Source organism: Cnephaeus nilssonii (genome assembly GCF_951640355.1).
Source record: "Cnephaeus nilssonii genome assembly, chromosome: 10".
Lineage (NCBI taxonomy): Eukaryota > Metazoa > Chordata > Mammalia > Chiroptera > Vespertilionidae > Cnephaeus > Cnephaeus nilssonii.
This window is the reverse complement of record NC_137081.1, coordinates 13,269,613-13,297,158: the sequence shown is the minus strand read 5'-3', so window position 1 is coordinate 13,297,158 and position 27,546 is coordinate 13,269,613. Positions and strand designations below refer to the sequence as shown.

At 37.3% G+C, this 27,546-nt stretch overlaps 1 protein-coding gene and 1 pseudogene across 4 annotated transcripts; both read right to left on the bottom strand.

Moving 5' to 3' along the window:
* ZDBF2 (zinc finger DBF-type containing 2) lies at positions 1-27,546 on the bottom strand. Of its 3 annotated transcripts, XM_079781840.1 has the most exons (7): positions 27,494-27,546; positions 27,007-27,193; positions 22,401-22,453; positions 21,402-21,478; positions 20,206-20,311; positions 15,461-15,804; positions 1-12,563 (listed from the first exon to the last, which is right to left on the bottom strand). In XM_079781840.1, the coding sequence occupies exons 5-7, from the start codon at positions 20,263-20,265 to the stop codon at positions 5,480-5,482; spliced, it is 7,488 nt and encodes a 2,495-aa protein (XP_079637966.1). In that variant the 5' UTR covers positions 20,266-20,311; positions 21,402-21,478; positions 22,401-22,453; positions 27,007-27,193; positions 27,494-27,546; the 3' UTR covers positions 1-5,479. The 3 variants fall into 3 exon arrangements, with proteins under 3 accessions (XP_079637966.1, XP_079637965.1, XP_079637967.1); XM_079781839.1 differs by lacking the exon at positions 27,494-27,546 and having other exon boundaries at positions 27,007-27,285; XM_079781841.1 differs by lacking the exons at positions 20,206-20,311; positions 21,402-21,478; positions 22,401-22,453 and having other exon boundaries at positions 27,494-27,540.
* Positions 14,502-14,869, bottom strand: LOC307105915 (mth938 domain-containing protein-like; annotated as a pseudogene). The gene has a single exon. The product of its transcript is annotated as a mth938 domain-containing protein-like (transcript).

Sequence of the window (27,546 nt, the reverse complement as noted above, 5' to 3'; positions counted from 1 at the left end):
TATCTTTAATCACCACTTTATTTAAACAGACATCACATAGTTGCTGTTATGATACACTGATAAGTCCACAAAATTACTGCCCCCACACACACAAAAAGCATTAATTAATTATAAAGAAACACCAGACAAACTCAAATAGAGAGACATTCCACAAAGCAACTGGTTTATACACTTCACTTCAAAATGTCAAGTTATCAAATACAAAGAAAGGCTGAGGAACTGCTCCACACTGATAGAAACTAAAGTCTTAACAGTGTGTGATGCTGGATCAAATCCTGGACCTACAGAGGATATTTTGGGGCAATCTATAAAATCCAAATAAGTTATATGGAGTAGAGGGTTATATCATCTCGATGTTAATTATATCATATCAATGATTTTGGTGATGTGATGGTGGTTATGTAGAAGAGTAATCTTAAGAATGTCCACCATGACAAGTACCATCAATACTTCCTAGCTCTATGGCACATGAAGATTAGGATAATGGGCATTCTGGATATGATTCTCCGTTCGGTCACCTGCAAGCAATATGTTGTGAAAGGACCTAGAACACAAAGCAAGGTGTTGACACTGAACGTGAGAATTCATAAAGCACAGTAGAAAAGAATGCCCAGATAGGCAGTAAAGGGAATAAGAGTCAAAGACAGATGAAGCATAAAGCATTCAAGTATTAGATAAGAGCACTCAAAAAGGCAGATAGCTGGTTGGTCTTGGAATTGGGGAGCAATCAAGGGTAACAGGTATGAGAAGTATAAACAACTGCTAGCCTCCAGCCCAACAGCTTCTATCATATTTGTTATCGGCAGACCTGCATTCTGTTACCAGCTTTAGTAAAAACTAACTGTAAATACTACTCAGCAACAAAAAAGAAAATACTGGTCCATGATACAACATGGAAAACGCTCAAAAACATTATGGTAAATGAAAGAAGCCGGACACAAAAAGACTACATATTGCATGAGGCCACTTATAGGAAACTGTAAAGGCAGAAGATAACTGGTGGCCTGGGAGTAGGGATGGGGATGGCAATGGAGATTAATTTTAATTTCAATTTGATTACAGTAATAATTCATTTGTAATCCCAAAATTGAGGGTCTATGCCTCACTTTTCTCATTTGCTATTCGTGACAATTATAGTACCTAACTCATAAGGGCTCTTTGAAGATCAAATGAGATCATTCAGGTTAAAAGCTTAGAACAATGTCTGGCACTTAGTAAGGGCTCAAGATGTACACACACATGTCCAGCTTAAAAACTTAAGGGGAAAATGCATGTAAAATATAACATGCATGCAATAAATTATAAACATAGGGGAAAAAATTCATACTTATTTAAAAATCCAGCAAAGCCCTGGCTGGGTGGCTCAGCTGGAGCATCGTCCTGTACACCAAAAGGTTGCAGGTTCGATCGCCAGTCAGGGCACATACCTAGGTTGCAGGTTCAATCGCCAGTCTGGGCACATGCAGGAGGCAACTAACTGATCAATGTTTCCCTCTCACATGGATACTTCTCTCTCTCTCTCTCTCTCTCTCTCTCTCTCTCTCTCTCTCTCTCTCTCTCCCTCTCTGCCCCCACTTCTTCTCTCTCTAAAAATATATCCTTGGGTGAGGATTAAAAAATGATTCAGCAACAAACTATACTTCAACCTAGACCTATCCCTTAATCAAAGTAAATAGTTGAAAATACATTGGGAGAACTTTTAAAATATATTCATAAATGATAAGAACAAAGGAAACATACTAAATGTATTATTTCCTTAAGAGTATAAGGAAATGTTGAGATTCTTCCTCAGCCTCCCATCTTTGAAAGTTGACATTTTGATGTGTAATTCTCTAATTACATGATTTTTCAGTATTTTCCATGTTTTTTCTATACATTAAAGTCCTTTATAAGAGACTGGACTTCCATTTTATATTTTTACTTTAGTAATTTTTTTTTATTATAGAGCAGGCTGTTGTTCATATATAATACAATCTTGGACCAAAATAAAAACAAAAACAAAAACAAACAGAAGTCACTACTACTGAGGCCAAAGGCACCTACCTCATTGACATACATACACTCTTCCATGTTTTCTTGTCCTTCGTAACATACTCTATGGTATCGGAGGAATCAAAATTCTCTTCCCAGCAGGTGTCATATAATGATAGAGATACTGCCTCCAGAACTCAATCCTGTTCATTGACTCTTTAAATACAGGTACACAAAGTGAAAAGTTGCTAACCCACCACTCCACCAGACAAATAAATACTTGCTTAATTTTAATCTTTTGAAGTAACTACTCCATTGAACATAACCTGTATATCTTTGGTTAAACAATATTGTCTCACCAGCATCAACATTTACATTCTCTTGTTATCTCTAAGACCATTTATAAAACGAACTTCGTTTTCATTATTCTCTAATTCCTTAAGTATTCCCAGAAAAACCTCCTAACGTGAGAAAGTAGAGACAAATTTCAATATTTGATAAATTTTATCTTGATAACATCGAAAACAAATTTACTCTTTAAATTGCATTATAAAAAATACATTTAGTCTTCACATTAATTTCACATGGAAATATATAATTGCTTGAATATTTAAATATAGCTTTTCTTTACCAAAAGTGTCACTCAAAGCCCTACTTACACAAATAATTTAAATGCACAAATGCCAACACACTTTACACAATATTGCCCACATACTATTCAACTTGGGACAAATATAATAAGAATCTATGCAAGATACTGAACAAGTACAAGATTAGTAAAATATTCATTGTGGCGGTAACTCAATTTTCACTATTAAAAGAACTTAATGCACTCTTGAATACACAAAAAACATCCAACTGTTTAATCTGCAAATTAAGCCAAAATATATTTTGACAAAGGGGCACATCTTGTAACCTACCAAATTCTGAAAGTAACTCATTTCTAATTTAACTGAAATTATAATTTTTACAACTTCCCGCTTTCAAGCTTGTCTAAAATAATGATTACAGCCCTAACCGGTTTGGCTCAGTGAATAGAGCGTCGGCCTGTGGACTCAAGGGTCCCAGGTTCGATTCAGGTCAAGGGCATGTACCTTGGCTGCGGGCACATCCCCAGTAGGGAGTGTGCAGGAGGGAGCTGATTAATGTTTCTCTCTCACCAATGTTTCTAGCTCTCCCTCTCCCTTCCTCTCTGTAAAAAATCAATAAAATATATTTTAAAAAATAATGATTACAGGAACTTAGGTAAACAGTTCCAAAATGTTTTAAAATACATCAGGACTGTATACTTTAACTTTTAGTAATATAAATTTTTAAATATAAACCTTTTTCCTCAAAAAAAAATGGAACTTAGAACAGTTTCTAACATGAAAAAGCTAGTAAATTTTTATGTTTGATCATTTGAATTATAAGAATTGTCTTCTTTGCATGATGTAATCACAATAGATATGATACATCATAATTACACAGTGCATTATTTCCATATCATCTGTAGCTTTTAAATTTACACTAACAGTATGCAGAATGCCTACTGATAGTACTTAGGGGAATTATATGTCTACTTCATAGGAAAAAAGATACCAATACCCACAAATATAATATTTTCATATATTAGCTGCTTGTAGTTCCTAATCAGTAGGACAGTATTCTTCCTAAATTAAAATTGGAAAATTATTTTAAATCAGTGATCCACAGTGATATTTTAAGAAAGGAAATTAAAATATTTTATATGAGGCAAAGTTAAAGTTGCTTTACAACTAAAAGTATAAACATTTATCCACTTTTTCAACATAATTACTGGTTTAAATTTAATGTAAATAAATTTAGAAGTAAAGAAATTAACACCATCATAGCATACGCACAGGTTAAATAATGGCCCCTGAAATAAACTACACTTAGAAATCAACTGTTACAACACTATATTTCATTAATTCTAAGATAACAACACATTTTTATCTCTGAAATCATGGTACACTGATATAGTTTCAATGAAATATGGTTTTATACAATATAGTTTAAATTCATGTTTTCCTTTAACATTAACAATAAATAATCCAGAATCCTTGGCTTAAGGATAAATGGACCCATCTGAACTACCTCAACCAATGTCCTTGAATAAAGGATCTAAACACATTCTGAGTATCTCAGACTGAAAATCTGCTTATATTAACATCTTCTATTTGATCATTAAAATAGTTAGCAAGTTGCCCTGCCGGTGTGGCTCAGTGTTTGAGCGTCGACCCATGAACCAGACAGATGGTCACGGTTCGATTCCCGGTCAGGACACATGCCCGAGTTTCGGGCTCAAACCCCAATAGGGTACGTGCAGGAGGCAGCAGATTGATAATTCTCTCTCATCACTGATGTTCCTATCTCTATCCCACTCCCTTCCTCTCTCTGAAATCAATAAAACATTTTTTTTAAATAAAGTAGTTAGCAAGTTCAAGGAAAGCCAACCTAATGTTCAAATACCTAATTTCTCACTTGCAAAACAAGCCTCCATTGATTTGTCGATTTTATTAGATCTTTTCAGGTATCAAGATTATAAATACGTAATTGGTTCATGACAACAATCAATGGTCTGGTAATCAAATTACCAAACCAATAATTTCAGTTCAAGCTATTAAAAAGTAGTATGGTAGTGTCTAAAATATTTTTAAGAGATACGGCCATAGATAACCTGGATTCTCGTATTAAACCACCAACCCTTCAGGTGCAAGGGAATAAAGGTGATAGAAAAGTATACTCACATTGGCAAGATTGTTTTCCCCTTAAGATACAATAATGCTAAAGGAAAACAGAGATTGTTTATTACAGAGATTGTGTATGTGCATGTGTCCAGATGTGGAAAGTTAGAGATTTGTAGATCCATTTTAAATAAAGCAGAAAGAGTTTGTGCTATGTGTATAAAATTACCAGGCAGTTTTTAAAATCTGGATTAAAGATTATGGAATCTCATTATCTGGAATGCTTTTGAAAGAAAGGTTAAGTCATATCTCGTTTGTGATTAAGTCAACCTCACTCAAAAGTTGAGATAATTACAGTTTCTTCTTTTAATTATCCAGTTAGAATACAATGTTGATAGTGCCACTCTGAGACACACTGAATATAAGTAGATAATCATTGTTCCGATATTTGAAAAGTAAATATAAGATAGCGTTAAATGTTTGTCATATTAAATCTTATAGTATTATAACCTGCTGACATGAGATACAATCAGAAAAATAAATAAATAATCGGGGCTTGAGTTGGGGGAGAAAATTATATATTCTGTGCTAAATTATGTGACATAAATTAAGATGAAGTTCTTCTATAGCAAATGGACAAAGGGTCTTTTGAATCTTTTTAAAAAAGGACCTTAAATGCTAATTTTAAAATAATATAAAAGTTCTGATAAATGATGTCTATAGCAAAATAGTTGAAGGTTAATTTTTTCGCCATAGTTGGGAGAGCTATGTTCTCTAATTACCAAATATATTTCAACTGAAGCTCTGAATCTCAACTGGCTTCAGCATGAACACTTGTGGTTTGCCTTACTGAGCAACAATTTGTGTAAAAGTCGAGTCATCCTTCTATCAGAATATGGTACCTGAGAATATAAACTTCTCAGCTCATATATTCTGACAGGTTTAGGACGCTTTTTTTGCTTTCTTCTGGGGCGTTTTTTATTACCCTTCTTCTTAGTTTCTGCAGTGCTGGGAGAATCCTGCACACGTTGCTTGGGAGAAGAGCTCTTGACAGCACTGAACTGCTCTTCGGCGTCAGCTGATGGAACCGAGTTTGAAAGCATTTTGGCTGGTCTCTTCGACTTCTTTAACCTTCTGAGAACAGATTTTGTCTTCTTAAGATGCATTCCAATAAAAGCCCTTCTGGACTGATATTTGCGACGCAAAAAAACAGAGTATTTTGAAATATACTTTTTAATGATATCATTTAGTTTGGAAGGAATCCAAGTTGACTGTTTTTCTGATGTGATTCTGGTTATTTCCTGAAGAATAACTGGTCGGTACACCTTTTTGAGTAAACCTGGCTTATTATTAGTTGTCACCTTCCTTCTCTGAACTTTCTTTTTACTTTTTAAGTACTTCTTCCTCACTGATTTTCGTGAGATTTTGGCAGCATCACTGTTTAAGAGAGTTAACTGGAAATTCTTCTCTTTCAGAAATTCACTAGAGTTTAAGATCTCCGATTTTGCCAGAAACACGGAAGACCCATTGGCCCCCTGGTCGGATGTTACTTCATGTCTTACTGACACTGTAATAAAAGGTGATGAAGTAGAGCTTTGTACATGAGCATCGTCATCTCCTGCACTGGAGGTTAGGTCACTAAAGCGAATTTGAATCCAGTCATCATTCTTGTCAGACTCTGGTATTTCCATGTTCAGAGGATCATCAATTACAGTTTGTTTATTCAATGGGTCATAAGAATCAAGTTTACATTTGTACTGGATGTTAATGTCCTGTTTGTTTTTATCATTCTGCTGGCTAATTTCAGAGACGTTAAAGGATTCCCCTTCATTCAGCTTAAGATTTGAAGAAACAACATAGACTAAGGCATTGGGGTGCAAAGGCTTCAAAATGTTAGCATATGATTCAAGAAATTCAAGTCTTCCAATTTGGATTTTCTTTTTTGGTCTCCTGTTGTTGTTTAAAAGTAAACGTTTCAGTGATGGCGAGTATGTCTCATGTTCACTTACTCTTTTTGTCACTATGTAACTCATGAGACTGGTTTGACCTCCACTGCTGACTTTCACAGTCTGGTATCTAGAAGTCACTCGCCAGGTTTGTTCATAAGGCATCTTTTCTATAGGGTCATGGCTAGGTTTATCTAAGGCTACTGAAAAGTCATCAACATTATAATCACACTCTAATAGAACTTCAATGAATGCAGTGTCATTTAGGTCCGATGAGACAATCTTCCGTTCTTCATTGGAATATGTTTTTTTCACTTTCTTAGGCTCAGAGTCATCATCAAAGTAACAGTGGAAACGGCCTTCCTTAAATTCCCTCACAAGAGTGTTAATTTTTATGTCATCTTCTATCATTATTTGAGACCATGTTTTCCCTACAAATGAAGGAGGGACATGAGGCAAGGCTTCAAGAACTGGTTCATCAGACTTATCTTCCAAAACCAACTTTGCTTTTTTTGATTTCCTTCCAGAATCACCCTTAGAACCAGAGCTTGAAGGGGAATCACGCTTCATTTCTTTCAGGCTAAAAGACATCTTCTTCACACCTTTTTGAGTCCGGTCATTGTCAGACTGAGAAGAGCGATCACACTGAAGATTCACCCCAGAAACGCAAGTTTTAGAGTTCTTATTTTTTGGATCTGTACGTTTTAACTTTAACTTCAACTTCAAACGGTTATCTCCATTAGCCATTTGAAGGTCTGCTGACTCAGGAGAGGTATTACTATCCTTTGCAGAAGAACCGCGTCGACCGCGCTTACCTCTTGGGCCTTTCTGGTCTTTCCGAGTGTTGTCTTCTTTGTCAGCTTTATGCTGTTGACGAGTCTTTGGCGGAGAAGTTTCTTCCCAATTACATCTTCTTTTAGGACTAGTAGATTTACCTCTCTTGCCTCTTGGGTTATTTTTTTTTGCTCTTTTTTTGTCAGGCCCTGGTGATTGGTGAGTCTTGGGCTGGTGAGAGGCATCTTTTTGAACATTTATTTCAGAACCATAAGACTCACAGGCTGACTCTTCCAGAATGATATAGTCTTTCTTCTGGTTTACTACTTTGAAAGTCTTTCTGGATTGGTTTGACTCTGATTGAGGAGAGGCTTCACAAACATAGCCTAGTTCTGAATCACAACAGTCACAGCATGCACCTTCTAGATCAAAACTTTTTGCATTTATACCGGCAATTCCTTCCACAGTCACTTGAGGTGAGTCAATCACTGGCTGACATGAAGTATCAGAATCAGCAATCACTTCACAGTCACTATCACCGGTCACCAGGTTCACTAACAGCATCTTTTGAGGATCTGCTTCTTTGACTGACACCTGAAATTCGTCAACTATTATTTGAAGAGGGACATCAGAATCAGACATTATTTCAGAATCACTAGTCTTTTCTTCCATGCCAAGATGCGCTGTCTTCTGAAGGTTCATTTCTTTGCAAACCATTTGAGGTTGGTCAACTTCTAACTGCAGATGAATACCAGAATCACATTTTATTCCAGAAACACTCGGTTCACAGTGCTGATTTTCTAAGTCATTATGATCCTTCTTTTCCAAGTTTATTTCTTTGACAGCCACTGGACACTGACCAACAACTAATTGAACAGGAGCATCAGAATCACAACTGATTTGAAAACCATCTACTTTATAGTTATCTCCCAGGTAAATATGGCCTTCCTTCCAAAGACTGACTTTACCAGCTTTTTCAAGCTGGTCAGACTGAAGAGGATCGTCACAAGTAAAACTTATTTCAGGACCACAAGGATCATTGCTCTTATCTACCAAATTAGCATGTTCCTCTTCCAAAATGTGTGGTTGCTCAACTGCTGGTTGAAGATGGACATTTGAAACATAAATCATTGCAGAATCCTTGGGTTCATAGCCCTTATCATGCAGATAAACATGTCCCTCCCTCAGATTTATTTCTGTAGTAGCCTCTTGAATTTCATTAGCCACAGAATGAACATGTTGATTAGAGTCAAAATTTATTTTAGAATCACTACGTTTGACAATCTTACCTTCCATATCTACAGGCTTCTTCCAACGGTTAATCTCCTTAATAATTTCCTCAGTTTGGCCAGCCACTGACTGAAAACGGACATTAGAATCATACATAATTGCAAAACCATCCGGTTTATCCGTTGTCTCTTCCACATCTTCATCCTTCCAAAGGCTTATTTCTTTAACAGTTTCTCTAACCTGCTCAGCCACTGACTGAAGAGGGTCATCAGAGTCAAAACTTATTTCAGAACCACAGGATTTACGGTGTTTATCTTCTAGCTCAATATGCTCCTTCTCCAAAATAGTTATTTGAGATTGATCAACTGTTGACTGAGCCAAGTAATCAGAATCCAAGCTCATGTCAGAACCACTATATTGGCTGTTATTATCTTCCAAGTATGCATGACCTTCATTCTCAAGGTTTGTTTGTTTAACAGCTGCTTCAGGTTGATCAGGCACAGACTGAGGAGAAACATCAGAATCCTGTATTAATTTAGACTCATTAGGCTTATCGACTTTATTTGCTGGGTCAATATCCTTTACCTCCCACAGGTTTGTTTTTTTAATCACGTCCTGATATTGTGCAGTTAATGGCTGAAGAGGGTCATTAGACTCAAAATTTACTTTACAATAGCTAGATTCGCTGCTTGTCTTCTCTGGATCAACATGTTTCTTCTTCAAAAGCTGAGATTTCTCAATGACTGATGGACGAGGGGGACCAATATCCAAATTTATATCAAAACCTCTAGATTTAGTACTTTCAACTTCTGGGTCAACATGGTCCTCCCTCAAAACAGCCAGCTGAGGTTTTTCAGTCATCAAATGGGGAAGGACATTTATTTCAGAGCCACTATATTTATCACTCTTGTTTTCTAAAACATATTCATCTTTCTGGACATTTCTTTCTTTAACAGCTATTTGAGGTTCAGTCACTGAATAATGAGAGACATCAGAATCTAAATTTATTTTAGAACCACTAAATTCAGCATGCTTTTCTTTTTGAAGCCACATTTCTTTGAGAACTACATCAGTTCTCTGAATAACTGACTGAAGGGGGATACTGAAATCCAATCTTGTTTCAGAAACACTTAATTCCTTTCCCTTATCTTTTAAGTTTTTTTGTTCTTCTTTCTGATGGTTTATTTCTTTCACAGCTCTGTCAGGATGATTGGTCACTGAATGAGAAATATAAGATTTCAAACTGTTTTCAGGAACATCAGGTCCATTACCCTTATGTTCTAGCTGGACATGCTCTTCATTCTGGAGGTTTACTTCTTCAATGGGATTTTCAGAATGTCCAATTGCTGAATGAGAATTCAAACTTAATTCAGAAACACCAGGTTCAATGTGCATCTGTTCTTCTTCTTGAAGCTTCCGTCTTTTAACAAGAACTCCAGGAGAATTTGTCACTGAAAGAGAAGGGACATAAAAATCCAAACTTATTTTAGAGCCACTGGGTTCATCATTCTTCCTTCGTAAGTGTGCATGCTTTTCTTTCTGAACAATTACTTCTTTAACACCTACTTCAGGTTGATCAGTCTCTGAAGGAAGAGGTATATTGGAATCAAAAGCCATTTCAGAACCACAGAATTCATTATTCTTGTTTTCCCGATCAACAGGTTCCTCCTCAGCTACTTGAGATTGGTCAACTACTGGGCAAAGAGGAATATCAGAATTAAAAGTTATTTCAGAACTATTTGACCCACAGCTCTCATCTTCCATGTTAATGTCCTTTTTCCTTATCTCTTCAGCATTCAGCTCAGAATGCTCAGTAACTGACAGGAGAGGAGGATCAGAATCAAAGGTCATCTCAGAGCTGGAGCACCCATAGCTCTTAACTTCCATATCAACATTTAACTCTTTCATATTTATGTCGCCCAGAGCTCCGGGAGGTTGTTCATTAGCTGACTGTTGAGGAGAAGCATGAGAATTAACATTTACTTCAGAAACACTAAAGTTAGCACTCTTATTCTGCGGGTCAATAGCTGCTTCTTGAGGGTTTACTTCCTGAACTGCTACTTGAGGTGGGGCAGCCACCAACTGAGCATCAGTGTGGAAATTCATTTCAGGACGATAGTCTTCACAGTTCATCTCCATAGCGTCATTGTTCTCTTTCGGATTTATTTCTTCAGCAACCCTCTGAGGTTCATCAGTCACTGCCTCGAGAGAGACGCCACAGTCAAGATGTGCTTGAGCACTACTGGATTTGTTGTTATCGTTCAGGTTGACAGGGCTCTCCTTTAGATTGCTTTCTTTGACCGTCAGTTGGGGATGGACAATTACTGACGGAAGAGAGACATCACAACCAAAACTTGTTTCAGAACTGCTCGATCCATAGTTCATGTCAACCAAGCCAGGGTAAACCTTCTCCTGAGGTTCTGTGTCAGCGACAGCCCCTGGGAGCTGCTCAATCACTGGCTGAAGTGGTAAAACAGAACCAGCGCTTGTTTCAGAGCTACCAGCCCCACAGTTCTTATCCAAGTCCATGTGTGCCTCCTGAGGAAGGTCTACTTCTTTTGCAGGCTGTTGTGCGTCATCATCAGTTGGCTGAAGTGAGGTATCACCATCAAAATTCATCTCAGAATCACTAGAATCATAGCTTTCATCAACCAGGCGAACAGGCACTGCCTTCTGAACACTAATGCCTTTAACGATTACTTGAATTCGGTTGGTAGGCAACTGAAGAGGGGCATCGTGAACGGAACTTATTTCAGAAACACAAGATTCATTACTGTTATGCTGCAAATCATCACGTACTTCCTCTGAAAGGTTTGTTTCTTTGGCAGTCACTTTCGGTTGGTCAGCCAGTGAATAAAAAGAGGAACTGCAATCAAAACTCATTTCAGAACCTCTTGATTCATAGGTCTTATCTTCTTGGTCAATTTGCTCCTCGCAGCAAAGATCTTGTATGGCCACTACAGGTTGATCAGACACTGACTGAGAGCCACATGCAAACTCCATTTTAGTGATCACTGAGCATTTCTGTTCCAAAGGGGCTGGCTTGTTAAAAACCAAATGCTTTTTTTCTTGGGTACGATCCATATTAGGAACAGATTTCTCATGGTGCTTTGGAATGGTACCTTCAGCGATTCTTTTATTAGAAGGCGTATCATTTTTATTCTGATTGATTGTGGGGTTAACTGCTAATTTGGAAACAGATTCAACATTTAAGGAACCATCAGTACCCATAGATGCATGAGATTGAAAGCCAGTTGACAAAGTTTTACCCCGAGATTTTACATCTTCCTGTATAACCGATTTATCTGGATTTATACACACAGATTTGCTGTTTGACTCTTTAGGTTTCGGATTTAAAACTGAAGCATTTTCTAGACTGGATGAGGGCATAGGATTTCTAGAGCCCCCGTCTCCCTGTTCAAGGTATCTGTCAACTTTGTTTGGGTCACGTTTGTTAACCGAATCTGAATTGGCTGCTACTGGTAACCTAGCAGTACTAGTTATAACTGGTCGAGCATTAGAACTTTCGGGCAAAGGACGAGCAGGAGCAGTAGAAATCACTGAGGGACCTACTGGTTTTTTTCCAGTATTTGTAGCTTGACCAACACCTACTGGATTAAATTCTTTCAGGCCACTCCCAATTTTATAAACAAATTCCAAGGGCTGCTGCCGCCCCTTCTCCAATTTTTGAATAACTGATGGCCGAATTGGAACACCCTGTCTACATTCCTGTGACACACTAGGTCTAGAATGCAACTCTTCAGTAGGCTCAGGATTTTGGGTGGGTATCTCTCCTCTGTCTCCAGGAGCCTCGTCAGCCATTTCTTCAGAAGCAGAATCATCCATGAGAATCACTTCGGCAGGTGCTTCATCATCTCCAGCTGGTGCTGCATCATCCCCAGCAGGTACTGCATTATTTCCAGAAGGTCCGGCATTATTCTCATTTGGTCCTGATCTAAAAGGAAAGGGGGGCAATCGTAAAAAAAAATTTAATATCTGTTTTAAAATGTTTCAATAAGGACACAATGTTATTTTCTTTTTATCCTGGGCCAGATTCTCAGAGGACAAAGAATTAAGCCCATCACACCAGGCTTTATAATGCATTTCAGTAAGGTCATCAGTGCAGCTGGAAGTCGCTCCACCAACTGCTACTTAATAAACACAAATGGCTCCTAAGCGTACGAAAAATGTAAAGGCATACCTCACTTTTCAGTTATCAGAGCAGCAAAAAGCATAAAGTTTAACACAAGTTACTTAACCTTTAGGCTTTAGACCTCCCAGCCCCCCCCCGCCCTCCCCTCCAAAAAAGGATATAATACTATTTCCCTCATTAGATTGTTTTGAAAAGTAAACTAGTTGTTACATGTAAAGAGCATTTTTTTAAATTCTGGAAAGTAGTCATCATTCACAGGTATTAACTATTATTATTTTAACACATTGTTTGGGCAAAGGTGCAATGTCAGGCACTTTAACATATTATTGGTAGAAATATAGATGAGTTTATATGAAGAAAATTTTGTAATGCTTATTAAAATTTAAAAATGCCAAGAAGAGTCTAAGGAGATATGACAAGTTAATGTAATCTGATTATCCTGGATGGGATCCTGAAACCCGCCCCCCCCAAAAAAAAAGACATTGGGTGAAAACTAGGGAAACCTGAATAGCCTATAGAATTCAGTTAATGTATTACATTGGTTCATTAACTGTAACAAATGTACCACACTAATATAAGATGTTATTAATAGGGAAACTGGGTGAGGGGGTATATAAAAACTCTCTGCACTATCTTAATTTTTCTATAAATCTAAAACTACCTAAAGATATAGTCTATTGAAAATTATAAGAATTTTAAATATATTAACACCTAAAAAATTCCTTTATTACATATTTTTAAATTTGAGAGATGCCACAATTGCCTAAGATAATATGCATACAAGCATTGGCCACATGTAACTTTTTTAATGTCATAGGTATTACTACTGATTTTCTTTCCCATAAAAATATCACAATTAATACCAAGATAGTGTTTTGGTATTGTAAAATAAAAATGTTAACCCTGGCATCAAAAATAATATCATGATGAGCCAAAAATTGCCGTAAGTTTTCATACTTCTGAACTCTAATCAATAAAATTGCAGTACAATAACCACTTTACCCTAGTTTTTCAGAACCCTAGTGGAGTATCTCCATTTGTCTTAAACACTATCACAACATTCTCAATATAAAATCAATTTTGTATCATTTGGCTAAGAAAAGAAAGGAAGAAAAAGACAAGCAGAATCATAAAATCCAACAAGATGGCAAAATCCCAAAAAGGTTAGGAATCATCATTTACATGTTTTGATTTGTGTCAACATTTGTGTGTGTGTTTAAAGTTAATAACTAAATCACCATCTGTATTTATACTCATTTAAAACTAATTTTGCAACAAAAAAGCACTCCAAAAATCTAATGACTAAAGGTTAAAAACCAGTCTTTTCTATAACTCTTTTGCTTAAAAGCAAAAATTTTTAAACTATCTATAAATACAATAAAACATGTCAAAATCTATGAGATGTCAAAATGGAAATTTCACACTTTAAACCTTCCATTTAAAAAAAGAATTAGTAAACACAAATTAACTAAATGAATACCTAATTCAAGAAGATAGAAAAATAACTAAATTCCTCCCCCAAGAGAGTTGAAGAATTAAATTAAGGAAGAAAAAAAAAGAAAGAAAGGTAAGCAAGCTGATTTTTAAGAAGGCTAAACTATCCAGACAAGAAGGCAAGAAAGAAATTTTTTTAAAGTATAACAGAAAACTTATATATATAATTAAATAATGTGGTGTTGGCATCTGATTAAAAAACATGTGTATATGTATGTTGGTATTCAAAATCAAATATAAGCTCCATCAGCAGGTGGAATGGAAGACCCCTCCCACCCCGACACCTTGGGCAGCCAAAGGCATTGTACTCCTTCACTGCCTGTTCTGTCTAGAGGACCCACACATCAATGCCTTGTTTCTTGAAGTACTCCAGGGTTGATGGGAGCATCCTCAAAGCCCCACTCATCCCTCAGCCAATCACAAGGGTTTGCACACCCTTCTTGACTATGCCCTCCTCATCTGCAGGCTGCACACCAGGAGAATGCTCAGTTCCTGTGTCTCTCCAATCCCAATCCCAATATCCCCCTGGCCAAACTTGTGGTCCTTATAGATTTTAGTAGATCTTTGGCCTTCCATTTGACCCATGAAAAAGAAGCGATTTCAGGGGAAGACATAGGGAACTTCACTGAAATCCAAAGCCCTCTCTCCAGGGAGTTGCAATCCTAAATGGCTCCATGCTATTTCTCCTCTGTTACTAATCTTTTTTTTATTTCTTTATTGATTAAGGTATTACATATGTGTCCTTATCCCGCCATTAACCCCCTAATCCCCCCACTCATGCCCTCACCCCCTTGTTGTCTATGTCAATTGGTTAGGCTTATATGCATGCATACAAGTCCTTTGATTGATCTCTCCCTCTTACCCCCACCCTCCCTCTGAGGTTTGATGGTCTGATCGATGCTTCTCTGTCTCTGGAAGCTATTTTTGCTGCCGCCTTTTTCCCGTGCCTAATCATGACATAATTATAAAATACCTTAATGATATATAATTATTTACTGGCCTCAAACTTTTATTTGGGGGAAAAAAGTTATATAATCCATATCTTCCCTGGTGAAATGTGCAAAGGGGAGTTACTAGATACCATTTCACATTATATTCCCTGATTCAAAGATGCACTTTAAGAAGGACTGAAATGTTAACGCAAATACCTACTGTAACCTATAATAATAACTATGTACTAATATTATTCCACTCAGCTACTTTACCTGCTTTCTTGATAATGATAGGGGTGGTGCAGCAGGACATCCTGCAAGAATCGTTCCATCAGACTACTACTGGGAACTTCGGTGTCTCGTTCGCCTGCTCCTGCTCCTCCGGATGCTCCTGGTCCTCCTGGTGGTCCTCCTGGTGGTCCTCCTGGTGGTCCTGCTGGTGGTCCTCCTGGTCCTCCTTGTCCTCCTGGTCCTCCCTGTCCTCCTGCTCCTCCCTGTCCTCCTGCTCCTCCTTGTCCTCCTGCTCCTCCTGCTCCTCCTGCACCACCACCACTACCACCACCCATCCGTTCTCTATTCTGTGCAGTCATGAATCTGTGTTCGGGACTGTTCACATGCTGTAAAGAAGAAAGAAACTGAGTATTTTTAAATGGGTATATTCAGCAGTGAGAGTTTCACAACATGGATTCATTTACAATACACTGAAATACCTTCAATAAAGCAATTCTAAAATATGCATCTAAAATCCATAAGATTACCTTTCTCTTAGCTATAATAATTACATCTCTCTAAATCTCTCCTAAGAGAATCATCTTAAATGGGGGCGATTTGTGCAAAAAAAAAAAAAATGATGCTTAATCACAGCGTAACAAAAAAACTGAAAATCTCCTAAAATCCTTAAATTATAATACAAAGATTTTAATAACATAGCAAACTGTTACATGTTAAGGAAAAATTTAAGGGGGTGCAAAAATCCCATGTATGCTTTTATCTGGGTTTGCGTATGATCAGTCTTCCAAAGGGGCTGTTCCAATTTAGACCCTCACCAGCAGTGTATCATAGTCTCTATTACTCTACTTCCTCGTCAACATTTGATACTGTCAGTCTCTTTACTTGTAACTATTGTAGAGGGGGTTTCATGTTATCTCATTGTGATTTCAATTTGCAATTTTTGTGACACCTTTTCCTATTTACTGGTCACCAGAATAATCCTCTTTTATGATGTTTCAAGGCTCTTCCTGTTTTTTCAAATAGATGTTTTTATTTTAAATAAATCATAGAAAATCTTTATTTTATTCTAACATGAGCTCTTTTGTTCAATTATATGTTTCAAGTATCATCTCCCTCTCTGTGGCTTGCCTTTTCACTGTGAGTGTGTGTGTGTGTGTGTGTGTGTGTGTGTGTGTGTGTTCATAAATAAAGGTTTATTAGTGTGCTCCTACATACAAAGTACATCCAATATCTTTTCCAAGAGTACTTACAGGGTACCTTTTTTGCTTTCCTAATCATCTTCCATTGTTTCTAAACTTAATTGAGTCCAGTTTACCAATTTTTGCCTTTGTCAGGGCTTCTTGTGACCAGTTGAAGAAACCTTCCCCTTTCTCAAAGACATGAGGGCATTCTCCTGTCTGCCTCCAAAAGCTTTATTGTTTTTACCTACCATATTGACATCTACAGTATCCTTGGAATTGATTTTTATATCCAGGATGATGTTAGCAATAACGCTTCATGTTCCCCCATATGGATATCCAATTGACCCAGTCTCACTTATTGGAGAAAATGTTGTCATCACTGCTCTTTAGTGCCACCTCTGTCACAAATCAAATAGCCACAGGTGTCTTTCTGGAGTTTCTGGTGTCTGCCCCTGGTCTTTCTATCATGGCCCATTGTCTTAATGACAATTGCTTAGTAATGTTTTGATATCTGCCACGGTAAGTCCTCTGACTTTGTTCATCTTTAAAATTAGCATTCTGCAGCTGCTTATCCTTTTACATGTCCATACATAGTCTTAGAATTTTCATTTTAAAATTTTGCTGGAAGTTTTATTGGAACGTCACTGAATCAATATATCAGTTTGATAGAACTGACATGCTTACAGTATTTATTTTTCCAACCCATGATCCTGGTATAATACACCAATTATGTAAGTTTTCTTAAATTTCTCTCAATATTTATCATTTGCTTTATAAAGATCCTATACATATTTTGTTATATTCCCTGAGAATTGTGTTCTTTGAGGCTATTGTAAGCATCTTTTCTTTAAGGTTTGTTTTTTTTGTGTGTGTGTTTTTTTGGTATTGATTTTCAGAGAGGAAAAAAGAGGGGGAGAGACAGAGAGAAAGACATCTATGTGAGAGTGAAACATCAATCGGCTGCCTCCTGCATGCCCTGTACCAGGAATCAAACCTACAACTTTTTTGTGTTCAGGATGATGCCCAACCAATTGAGCCACCTGAGCCAGGGTATAAATATCTTTATTAAATCTCATTTTCTGTGTGGTGCTTGTATATAAAAGTACAATATCTTTTTATGTCAGCCCAACAAGCTTTTTTAACTCACTTATCAATACTAATAGTTTATCTAGATAACTTTTGGATTTTCTATTCCACAATCACATTGTGTACAAATAAGTATAGTTTTATTTATTCTTATCTGCTCTTTATCATTGTAATTCTTTTTCTCTTCTTATTTATCTCACTAGGACCTCTGGTAAAATATTGCATATAGTTTAACTCAAGCATCAAATCTACTTTTTCTCAATATATTTGAATCTAATCTTTGCTTTAATTTTTAAATCTATTTTTATTATTCTTGCTAATACAATGTCCCTATTTCTCTTCTTTCTTGCCATCTTGTGAACTATTTTTATTATTCCAATTTGTTCCCATTAACTTAGTTACAGATTTCTTTTTCTAGTCCATTAGTGGTAACAGTATATAACAAGCAACCTGACTTATCAAAGTCTAAAATTATTTGTTACTTTTACTCTCGTCTTGAGCAATGCAAGGTCCAATTAACTCAATTTACTTTCCTTCCAATTTATATGCCATTTCTGTTAATCCCATGTGACATTAATTATTTAAATTGCCTACATATTTACACTTCCACTGCTCTTTATTCCTTCCCATATCTCTGAGCTTCCAACTGGAATTCTTTTCCTTACACCTGAAGAAATTACTTTTGCTATTTCCTTTAGTAAGGGTCTGCTAGACATAGTTCCTTAATTTTTGTCTTTGTAAAATAAAATGTTCCTATTGCACCTACTTTTAAATGATATACTTATTAAATAGAATTCTAAGGTAGTGTTATTTTCTTTCTTTTGGCTTCCACTGTTTTTGTTTAATATTCAGCCACATCTGCCTTATTTCTTATTTCTTCACTGCCTTATAAGTTCTCCAAAGCCTTGAAATTCGAGCTTTTTTAGTTAGGACAAATTATTTTTGCTGTCATTAACACAGTCTTTTTAAATGTCAGTTTAGTGCAAGAATATCTAAATGTCTAAAAATTATTTTAAACTTTTAAGCAAAAAAAATTATACAAAAGCTTATTGCATAAAACGTGTTGTTAAAGGTTTAGTATATTTTATCATTATCAAAGGTTCAACAGATAATCTCCCAGTCAAGTGATGATATAATTTATGAAATAAATTTATGAAATAAATTTATGAAATAAATTTATGAAGTAAATTTATGAAATATTAAAAAGAGCTTTGAGATTTATTATCTGCCTCTTCATGTTTATAACCAGCATTAAAAAAGTATTTCTTTTTTAAAAGGCGGAGGTGTGGAAATCACAATAATAAAAACTTTTCCTTAATATAAGTTTAAGTGATTACTATTAGATAATTAAACAAAGCAAATGCCAGGAAACAGATTTTTTCACACATTATAAACCTGTGCTTGATATACAAGATGGAAGTTTAGCACTAGCAGAACCAGAACTTGATTATACTACAACTTCACCGATGACACGATTCCCTTATGAACATAAATGCAAAAATCCTCAACAGAATACTAGCAAACCAAACCCGGCAACACATAAAAAGGATGATACACCATGATCAAGTGTAATTTTTTCCCAGGAAATCTGAAACTCAATCAATTGTAATTGCTGTAATAGACTGAATTCTGTTCCCGCCAAATTTGTAAGTTGAAATTCTAACTGCCAAAATGACTCTATTTGGAGACAGGCAGGGCTTTTAGGAGCTAATTAAAATCACATCATCTAGAAACATTAACTCAAAGTGAATCAAAGACCTAGATGTAAAAGCTAAAACTTTAACACTCTTAAAGGAATACATAGGCATAAATCTTCATGACCTTGGATTAGGCAATCCTTATGAGACCCGTAACACAAGCAACAAAAGGGGGAAAAAGTTCAATTCAACTATTGTAAAATTTAAAATTTTTGTGCATCAAAGAAAGCATAAAACTAAAAGTCCTTACCTTATTTTACAATGTCTTACAGAATCTAATTCTCTGAATTCTTCGCCTGTCACTCAACCCACCTCACACTCTCCCTCTACTGCAGCCACAGTGACCACTTGGCTTTTGGTTAGCACGCCAACCACCCATCTGTCTCAGGGTCTCTGTCCTTGCTCTCCGTTCTCTCTACCTAGAAATTCTTCCCCCAGAGATAAGCAAGCCTGGCTCCTACACCTCATTCAAATCCCAGCTAACGTCACTTCCTTAACCTTACCTAGCCACCCTACCTAATATTATACTCCCTCCTCCCTTATTTTATTTCCCTCGTAACATTTATCACAATCTGACATATGTATTAAATTTATATAACTATTTTCTGTTTGATTGTACCATAGTATAAGTTTCATAAATAAAGGGACCTGGTTTTGTGCGTGGTCATATCCCTAGAACCTTAAACGGTGTCTGTCCACTAGTCGGTTGTTATTATGATCTGTTTAATGAATGAGTTTTAAAAAATGACTAGAATGTGAAAGAAGAGGTAGTCACTGCTAAGTCCTTTGAGGTGTAATAACCATATTAACAGGGTCCTCTCACCTCGTCCAGATCAGTATAGCGCACGAGGCAATAGCTGCAATATCCGTATCTGTTCGGCATGTTGAATAACCAAAGTCAAAAGGTATTGTCGTTGAGTATTCAAGGACTGGGGGAAAATGGCAAAAATCACAATTCCTTACTATCACAAGGATAATAGCCATGATTAATATCAGAGAACAGAGTTTCATTCTTGAGTCCTAACCACTCTTATTTCTCATAATTATGAAAATAGATAAGGCTTCTTCCCATGAGCTACGGTATCAATCAGTGAACCTACAGTGAAGATGATAGCATTATTAGGACTGATACAGTATTGAAGAACATTTTATTCAATTTTAAAGACAAATTACTATTTCTAAGTTGCGACTATCGTATATTTTCTATACACTAATGAGGCTCATGAGTGTTCCCGTTATGTTTCTATACAAAGTCCCAGGTTACTTAAATTGCCAATGTTATATGTAACATCTAATTCTCTGTCATGAGAGGAAAGATCACACTTGGATTTTCTGCATAGTCCAGAAAGAGGCAGATTTTGAAATAATTTACCCAACAAAGTTGCTGAAAATAAAAATAACAACAAATTTAACCTCTAAATGCAAGACATTTCTCTCTGACAATTACATAAACCAAATAAATGAGGAATATTTTTCCAATTGGTGTAATGAGATTTCTCTACAAATAGTTTCCAAGTTTCTACCCCTTAAAACTATTATCCTTTAACATTACATACTGCAGTGATTTCTAAATGAAAATGAAGAAATTCATATCAAAATCATCCCCCAAAATTCTGATTTAGCAGAGTTGAGACAGTCTAGAATTTAGAATTTTTTAAATTCCCAGGTAATTTTTATACACAGCCAATTCATTCACTGACACAAAGTGTATATAGCTTATGATTATTTGAGTAACAAATTCAATACAGTTTTTGCTGTTTTCTTAAAGTTAAAATAGAACTGTAAGAAATAAGTTTACCACATTTTAAATTCTAATTATTTTAAACAATGTAGGTTGGGAAATATATAACAGAATGATCCTATAGCATTATGAATAGTTCTGATAAGAAGGATGGCTCTGCAACAGAAAAAGTTGAGTCATTAAAATAAGTGTTTAAAAAATTATTTCAGAGCCTTAAAACAAGTAAAATGAGAACAGAAAATAGCTTCGTTAAGTAAAATGCTATAACATTCACTTACCTATTACTTTTTATTATGAGAAACTGACTTTTCTACTTCCCACACTTATGTGGAAAGTGAATCAATTAAACCAGCCTCTGAAATAAAGAATATATAAGAAATGACTTACTTGTAATTTAGTCTTACTTCCATTAATTTACTTCATTTGTAATCTGAAGCAACAAAGTGAATCAAGCTTTAAGTTGTATTTATAGATATGAAAATTTTCAGGTTGAGAGAACCCTAGAGCTTAAACCTAAACTTTGAAAATCATTATATATAAAAAACTTCTTAGTGCTTTCTTTAAAATACAATGAAAACATTCATTGAATGAAAGGCAAACACACACACACACAATCGAAATACTTCAAATATTTTTTAAATGTTTAACCTTTATGTCCTTCAACTCCCGTTGCATTATTACCTGCCATTTCCATCATCTCCTGTGTCATATACAGTACGTGCTACAATGACAATGAGCTACAATGAATCAGAAGAACCTGTCGGCATTTTTTTAAAACTCACATGCTAAGACTCACCTGAAAAACTTACTGAATCAAAATCTGCCGAAGAGACAAGCCCATGCATATTCCACATACTTTTTAAAACATACGTTTATTGATTTCAGAAAGGAAGGGAGGAGGAGAGATAGAAACATTAGTGATGAGAGAGAATCACGGATGGGCTGCCTCCTGCACTCCCTACAGGGGGGATTGTGTCGGCAAACCCGGGCAAGTGCCCTGACAGGGGAATTGAACCGTTAAGTCCTGGTTCATAGGTCGACGCTCAGACACATTGGCCCAGGCAATTCCACATATTAAAAATGCTCCCGGGTGACTCTGATATAGGTTGAACCAATAATATGTCATTCCTTTATGTACTAATAAAATTCTTACTTAAAAAGATCATTTCTTTGGGGTCTGGGGATTATATTACATTGCACGACTAAATAGGTCTTTTTATACAATCTCTGAATTCTACTGGTACCTGGTATTTTTTAAGAAGTATCAAGTCATTTACCTTCAGCAGAAAAGGGCAGGTATTTCATCAGCTGTATTAGTTCCAGCAAACATCTGTAAATTAAAACAATTTTTTTTGAAAAAGATAAGCTCCACAAGTGTCTAACATTTGCCAAATGAACACCTCCAAGTCATATTTGTTTGAAAAGGGACACAATTAAGTTTCCAAAAATAAGAAGAGAAAAAATATTAACTCTTAAACACAAAGCACCCTACATGACCGCCTAAGAGGCTCTGGAACAGAATACCTGGGATGGACCATATAATCCCCATCAAATACATCAAATCTCTGCGATTTGAGAATAGCAGCAGTAAAAGAATATAAGGCAAAACTGTGCCTCTAAGGTTAAGAACAAAGATACCATCAGACTCAAAACAACCTCCATCAGAAACGTTTGAAAGAAATATTTATGTGAAATTAAGTTTAGGTTCTGAACTCACCACCCCACTCTTAGTTCCTGGGCTAGTTTTAATGAAAGATACTGTCAATTCTTCACCATCTATCTATATCTACTGACAACTCAGCCAAATTATCATTTTTTTCCCCACACTGTTGTAGGCAAAGTGTTTATTCCAGGATTACTGGTGAACACAAAATGCCCATGCTTTAACTCAAAGGAGCTGGTGACAGCGCTGTATATTCCAGGAATATATATATATATATTCAGCACCTATCCTGTATAAGGTTCCATGGTACAAGCTTTAAGGGATAGAGAGAAATATAAGACAAGCTTTCTTGCCCTTAAGAAGTTTAAAATGGAATTGGGAAATTAGCGCAAAAATACCAGGTGGTATCTGAGAAATGCATTCTGCACAAATAATAACTGCTAATTGGTTTTAACAGGAGGGGCCAGGATGCATAGTAGATATAAGTTTTTTTGTTGTTGTTTTTTAAACTGGAAATTGGAAAATGGGTAGAATTTGCTTACACAAAGGTCAGAAAAAGATATTCCAAGTAACAAAAAAGCAAAAGTACAAAAGCAAGAAAGCACAAGGTATATTTGGAGATAATGAGCTGACAAGTTCAGATAGAGCTAAGGTTTCATTTAAGAATTTAAGGGGCAATAAAGCAAGAAAAGTAGATTGAGTTTTGACATGATAAGGTTTCAAAGCGGACTAAAGAATCTAGACCATATCTTTAGGCAGTATGGAAATATTTTGGAAAGCAATATATATATATACTCAACGAGTGCTTTAAGAAAATTCTGGAACACTGGTTCTTTCCTACTCAAAGGAGCTTTTCCAGGGTAAGGAATATAGCTGTTAAACTATTCGGCACCATTTCCTAGAATACTGGATAAATTAATTTATACCCAAAATATTCAAGTTCAAAGAAACAGTATCCCTTAGAGCAAAAATTTAGTCTCATTATGCTTGCAAATTAGGAAAACACTCACAAATTTTTTCTTTAAAAACGACTTTTGTTCATTTTTATTATGAAAGTAAAACGTACTTATTATAGTACAATTATATAGCTAAAGAAATGAGCATAAAAATCAACCATTAATTAACATTTATCATATATTCTTCTTTGATCTAAACATGTTTTTATAAAAATTGAATGATACTATTTGGTCTAGTCTCTAGCCTCCTCCATCACTTAACCATATGTGCTAAGCACCACTATATGTTCCATAATTCCAAAAAAGAACGTTTAATGATTGCATAGTATTTTTTTCATCTTATTAGTGTAAGAATAAAGCCCTCTTAACTGCTAGAACCCAGTAATTGGTGAACTTTTAAAAACTCAGTCAATAAGATGATTTTTAAAACACATATACATACATAATCTTACTATTTTACCTAACTTAAAATACAGAAATGTACTTATGTTTTATTTAAGATCAATTAGGCTTTTCTGTTTCACTGAGGGCTTTTTGTGCACAGGAGAGCGAGAGTTCAAAGTCTTTTTTTTTTTCTCATTCTTTCAAAAACCTCATCATATTTTACACTCAACAAGTTTCCGTTTTGCTCCTCTAAAGCAGAACAAAAACTTAAAGACATATTCAAAACTGAGAGCACCATTATGATTGTTTGGGAATTTGTGCAACCTTTTACAGTTGTCATGCCCAATTAAGAATTTTTGCAAAAGCGTTTTCTTATAGTCCAAAGCATTTAACTTATTTTTCATAAATATAACAATGCTTACACTCTTATTTCACTGGTTTATGTCATATTTAAAACTGCATAGAGTAACATGGGGCGATGAACAGAGACTCTGGACTGTCTGAAAGGACTTCAGCACAACTGTCTCAAAATCAAAATAAAATTGCATTTTTTTTAGATTATTTCTTGCACACCTGTTTTGTTGAAATGAGTTCAGAGCTATAGTATGTGTGTTTCTTGCGCTGACTTCGGTGTTGAAATATAAGCTAACAAAATTCAGAATCCCTATGGAAAATATTTGTCAACAGTCTGACAAGAGAGACACCAATTTACTAGAAAAGACAATAGAACAGCAATTGGTCTGTTGAATAAAATAATTTAAATTACCTGTCAGGGAAAAGCGATGCGATTGGGAAGCAATGGCCAAATACTATTTTTTTTTATCGTAATTTACTGTCTCTTTTCTTTACAACGTTAAACTGATTCGACTTCCCTTTTTTTTTTTTTTTAATTATCCATTTTATGTTGGTTTACCTCTGGTGACAAGCATTATCCTGGACACCTCAATTCAGTCTTATTAAAATAATAATAGCTTTTAGTGACTACTTAGTCTGACCCAGCGACTATGTCAACAGTTTCACAAGCATTATTTCATCTGAGTATCAAATAGATTTGCAAAATCTAGAAACTGAGGTTGAGAGAGAAGCGGTATTTTGTTCCAGGTCACACACCAATACCCAGTGTTGCAGGGATGTGACCCTAGGTCAATCTGAGCAGTCCCGCTCCTAACCTCTTCGCTACTATAAAATGTTCCCTCTCTGCATTTTCGGGAATGCTAATTGCTTGTTTTAATATTAGGTGAAAACAAGTAATTAGGAATCTAATTTGCCTCAATAAACACTGTCACATATTCCAAAGAAAAGAGTAAAACTAATATTTAGCATAATTGCATCATTGCTCCCATTCTGAGATGAGTGCTGACAGTACCTTGGATTAGTGACTTTCAAAATTAAATATCGTGGCACAGGGAAGCAATACACTGTATATCACAGCCCAGCAGGCACTCATGCACCAAGGCGCGCGCGCACACGCGCACACACACAGTTTTGCAAAAACAATACCTTCATGATGCGTAATGTAATGCATTCTGGTCTTTTCTATGCTATTTTGTTTCCCTTTTTTTTTTTTTTTTGAGTGCTAGTTATGACTCACCAAATTAATTTCACAATTTACCAATGAATGGACTGGAACCTACAATTTGTAAAAAAAGCACTGCCTCACATTATCAAGCAGAACAAACAGTATTTTATAAAAAGGTGGTTGTTACCCTTAATTCATTTTATTGCCATCCAATATCTTGGCCATTATAGTGATGCTTTATCAAATCTTTAACGAGCGTCTTTACTAAGACTGACCCTCGTTGGCCAAGGTGCAGGGGGGGAAAAAACCACTGCCTTCCACGGCTTGGGTCCAAATCCGTGCACGCTGATAAGGCAGTGGAGGGCTGTTTATGCATCTCTATAGGGAAAGTCGTCAATGTATTAAGTAGAAAAAGCAGATCACATTAGTTACAAATATGTAACAAATGAATATCATTAACGAAACCCTAATTAACAGTGACTCTCTTAAAGATGAGATTGCTATGGGTTTTTTTCAGTAATTTTTTTTCCTGATAATACCTATTTGCTGTAAAGATGTATATATATATATATACCTCTATTCTGGGGGGTAAAAAACGTTTTTGTTCCTTGAAAGCCAGTATCTCGTTACGCATTTCTTCCACGCGCTACCAGAATCATCGCGTCGGATAATGTTGGGAGCTGGAAAGGGGCCTTTAGCTGCGCGTAATGACGACGGCGTAATCTGACCAGATTTACACAACTGTTGCGCGGCGATAGTAAAATGATCGTTAACAACAAAAAAAACACCAAAAAACTAACGTTTCCAAAATAAATTCTAATCGCGGGAAGCTGGAAAAGACCTAAGTCTGGGGGCAACTGGACACAGCGCAGGGCACAAGGGGACGGGGATTCGCAGACAGGTGGCTCCGGACCGCGGTCCCACAGGTGCCCGCGCGAGTTCCCGCGGGTACAAAGCCCGAACTCCGACCTCCGCGGCCGCCCCTCTCCCGGCCCCCGCGCAAGGCTCGTCCGCGGACCCCTCCGATCACGGAACCCGACGGAGACACAAGGCAGCCCCGCGCCCCACCTCCACCCCGCGCCCCAGCCACCGCGATCCGCGCCCGGAGACGCCGACCCCGCTCGCGCCCGCGGGGCAGCAAGGGACTGGGGAGAAGGGAAGCCGAGGACCTGCGAGGCGGGTGCGGGAGCCGGGCGAGCGGTCCGTGGGTCCCCCCGGGAAGGAAGAAGGCGCCCGGGGCGCGAGGCAAGCAGGCCCCACCCCCGGCCGCGCGCACAGAGCCCGCGGGCGTCGCCCGGGCTGCGCGCCGAGTCGGCCAGCCCGCCCGCGCCCGCCCCTCCGTCCCCCGCCGCGGTTCTCACCTCCGTGGAAGCCGCGCGGATTCCTTCCGGGCCCCGGAGGAGACCGAGGACCGGTGGGTGCGCTGCCTTCCTATTCCGGATCCATGGCGAGTGCCCGGACCCGGAGCCGTCCAGAGCGCCGCGGCCGCCGAGCCTGCAGCCCGCAGCCCGCGGAGCCAGATACAGGAGCCGCCCGCCGCTCCCGCCGCTGCGAGAGGAGAAGCGGAATGAGAGCGTCACTGGCAGGACCTGAGCCCCCAGTCACGACTCAGCCCACGTCGTCCTCCAGGGGCAACGCTGCGTTGCAGCCCCGAATGAGGTTTGACGTCAAGGAAGGTGCGAAAACAAGGCCCCTTCTGACGCAGGCTCAGCGGACCGCCTCCAGCCCACCCCCACTCCGGGCGCCCGAGCCCCCTTCCTCCCGCCCCCAACACTCCCCTCCCTGCATCTTTTAAAGCGAACACTTCCTCCAGGGTCAGGGCCCCTCTCCGAGCTTGTGAAATCAAACCTGTTCCAAACAAAATGACCGGGCTGAGAGCGCAGCGAAGGCGCGAGATAGAC

Coding starts and splice junctions, on each gene's coding strand:
- ZDBF2 (XM_079781840.1), bottom strand. CDS start 20,265: ATGCCGAACAGATACGGATATTGCAGCTATTGCCTCGTGCGCTATACT. Junction 15,805..20,205: donor GCTATACTGATCTGGACGAG/GTGAGAGGACCC, acceptor TCTTCTTTACAG/CATGTGAACAGTCCCGAACA. Junction 12,564..15,460: donor TATCATTATCAAGAAAGCAG/GTAAAGTAGCTG, acceptor CTTTCCTTTTAG/ATCAGGACCAAATGAGAATA.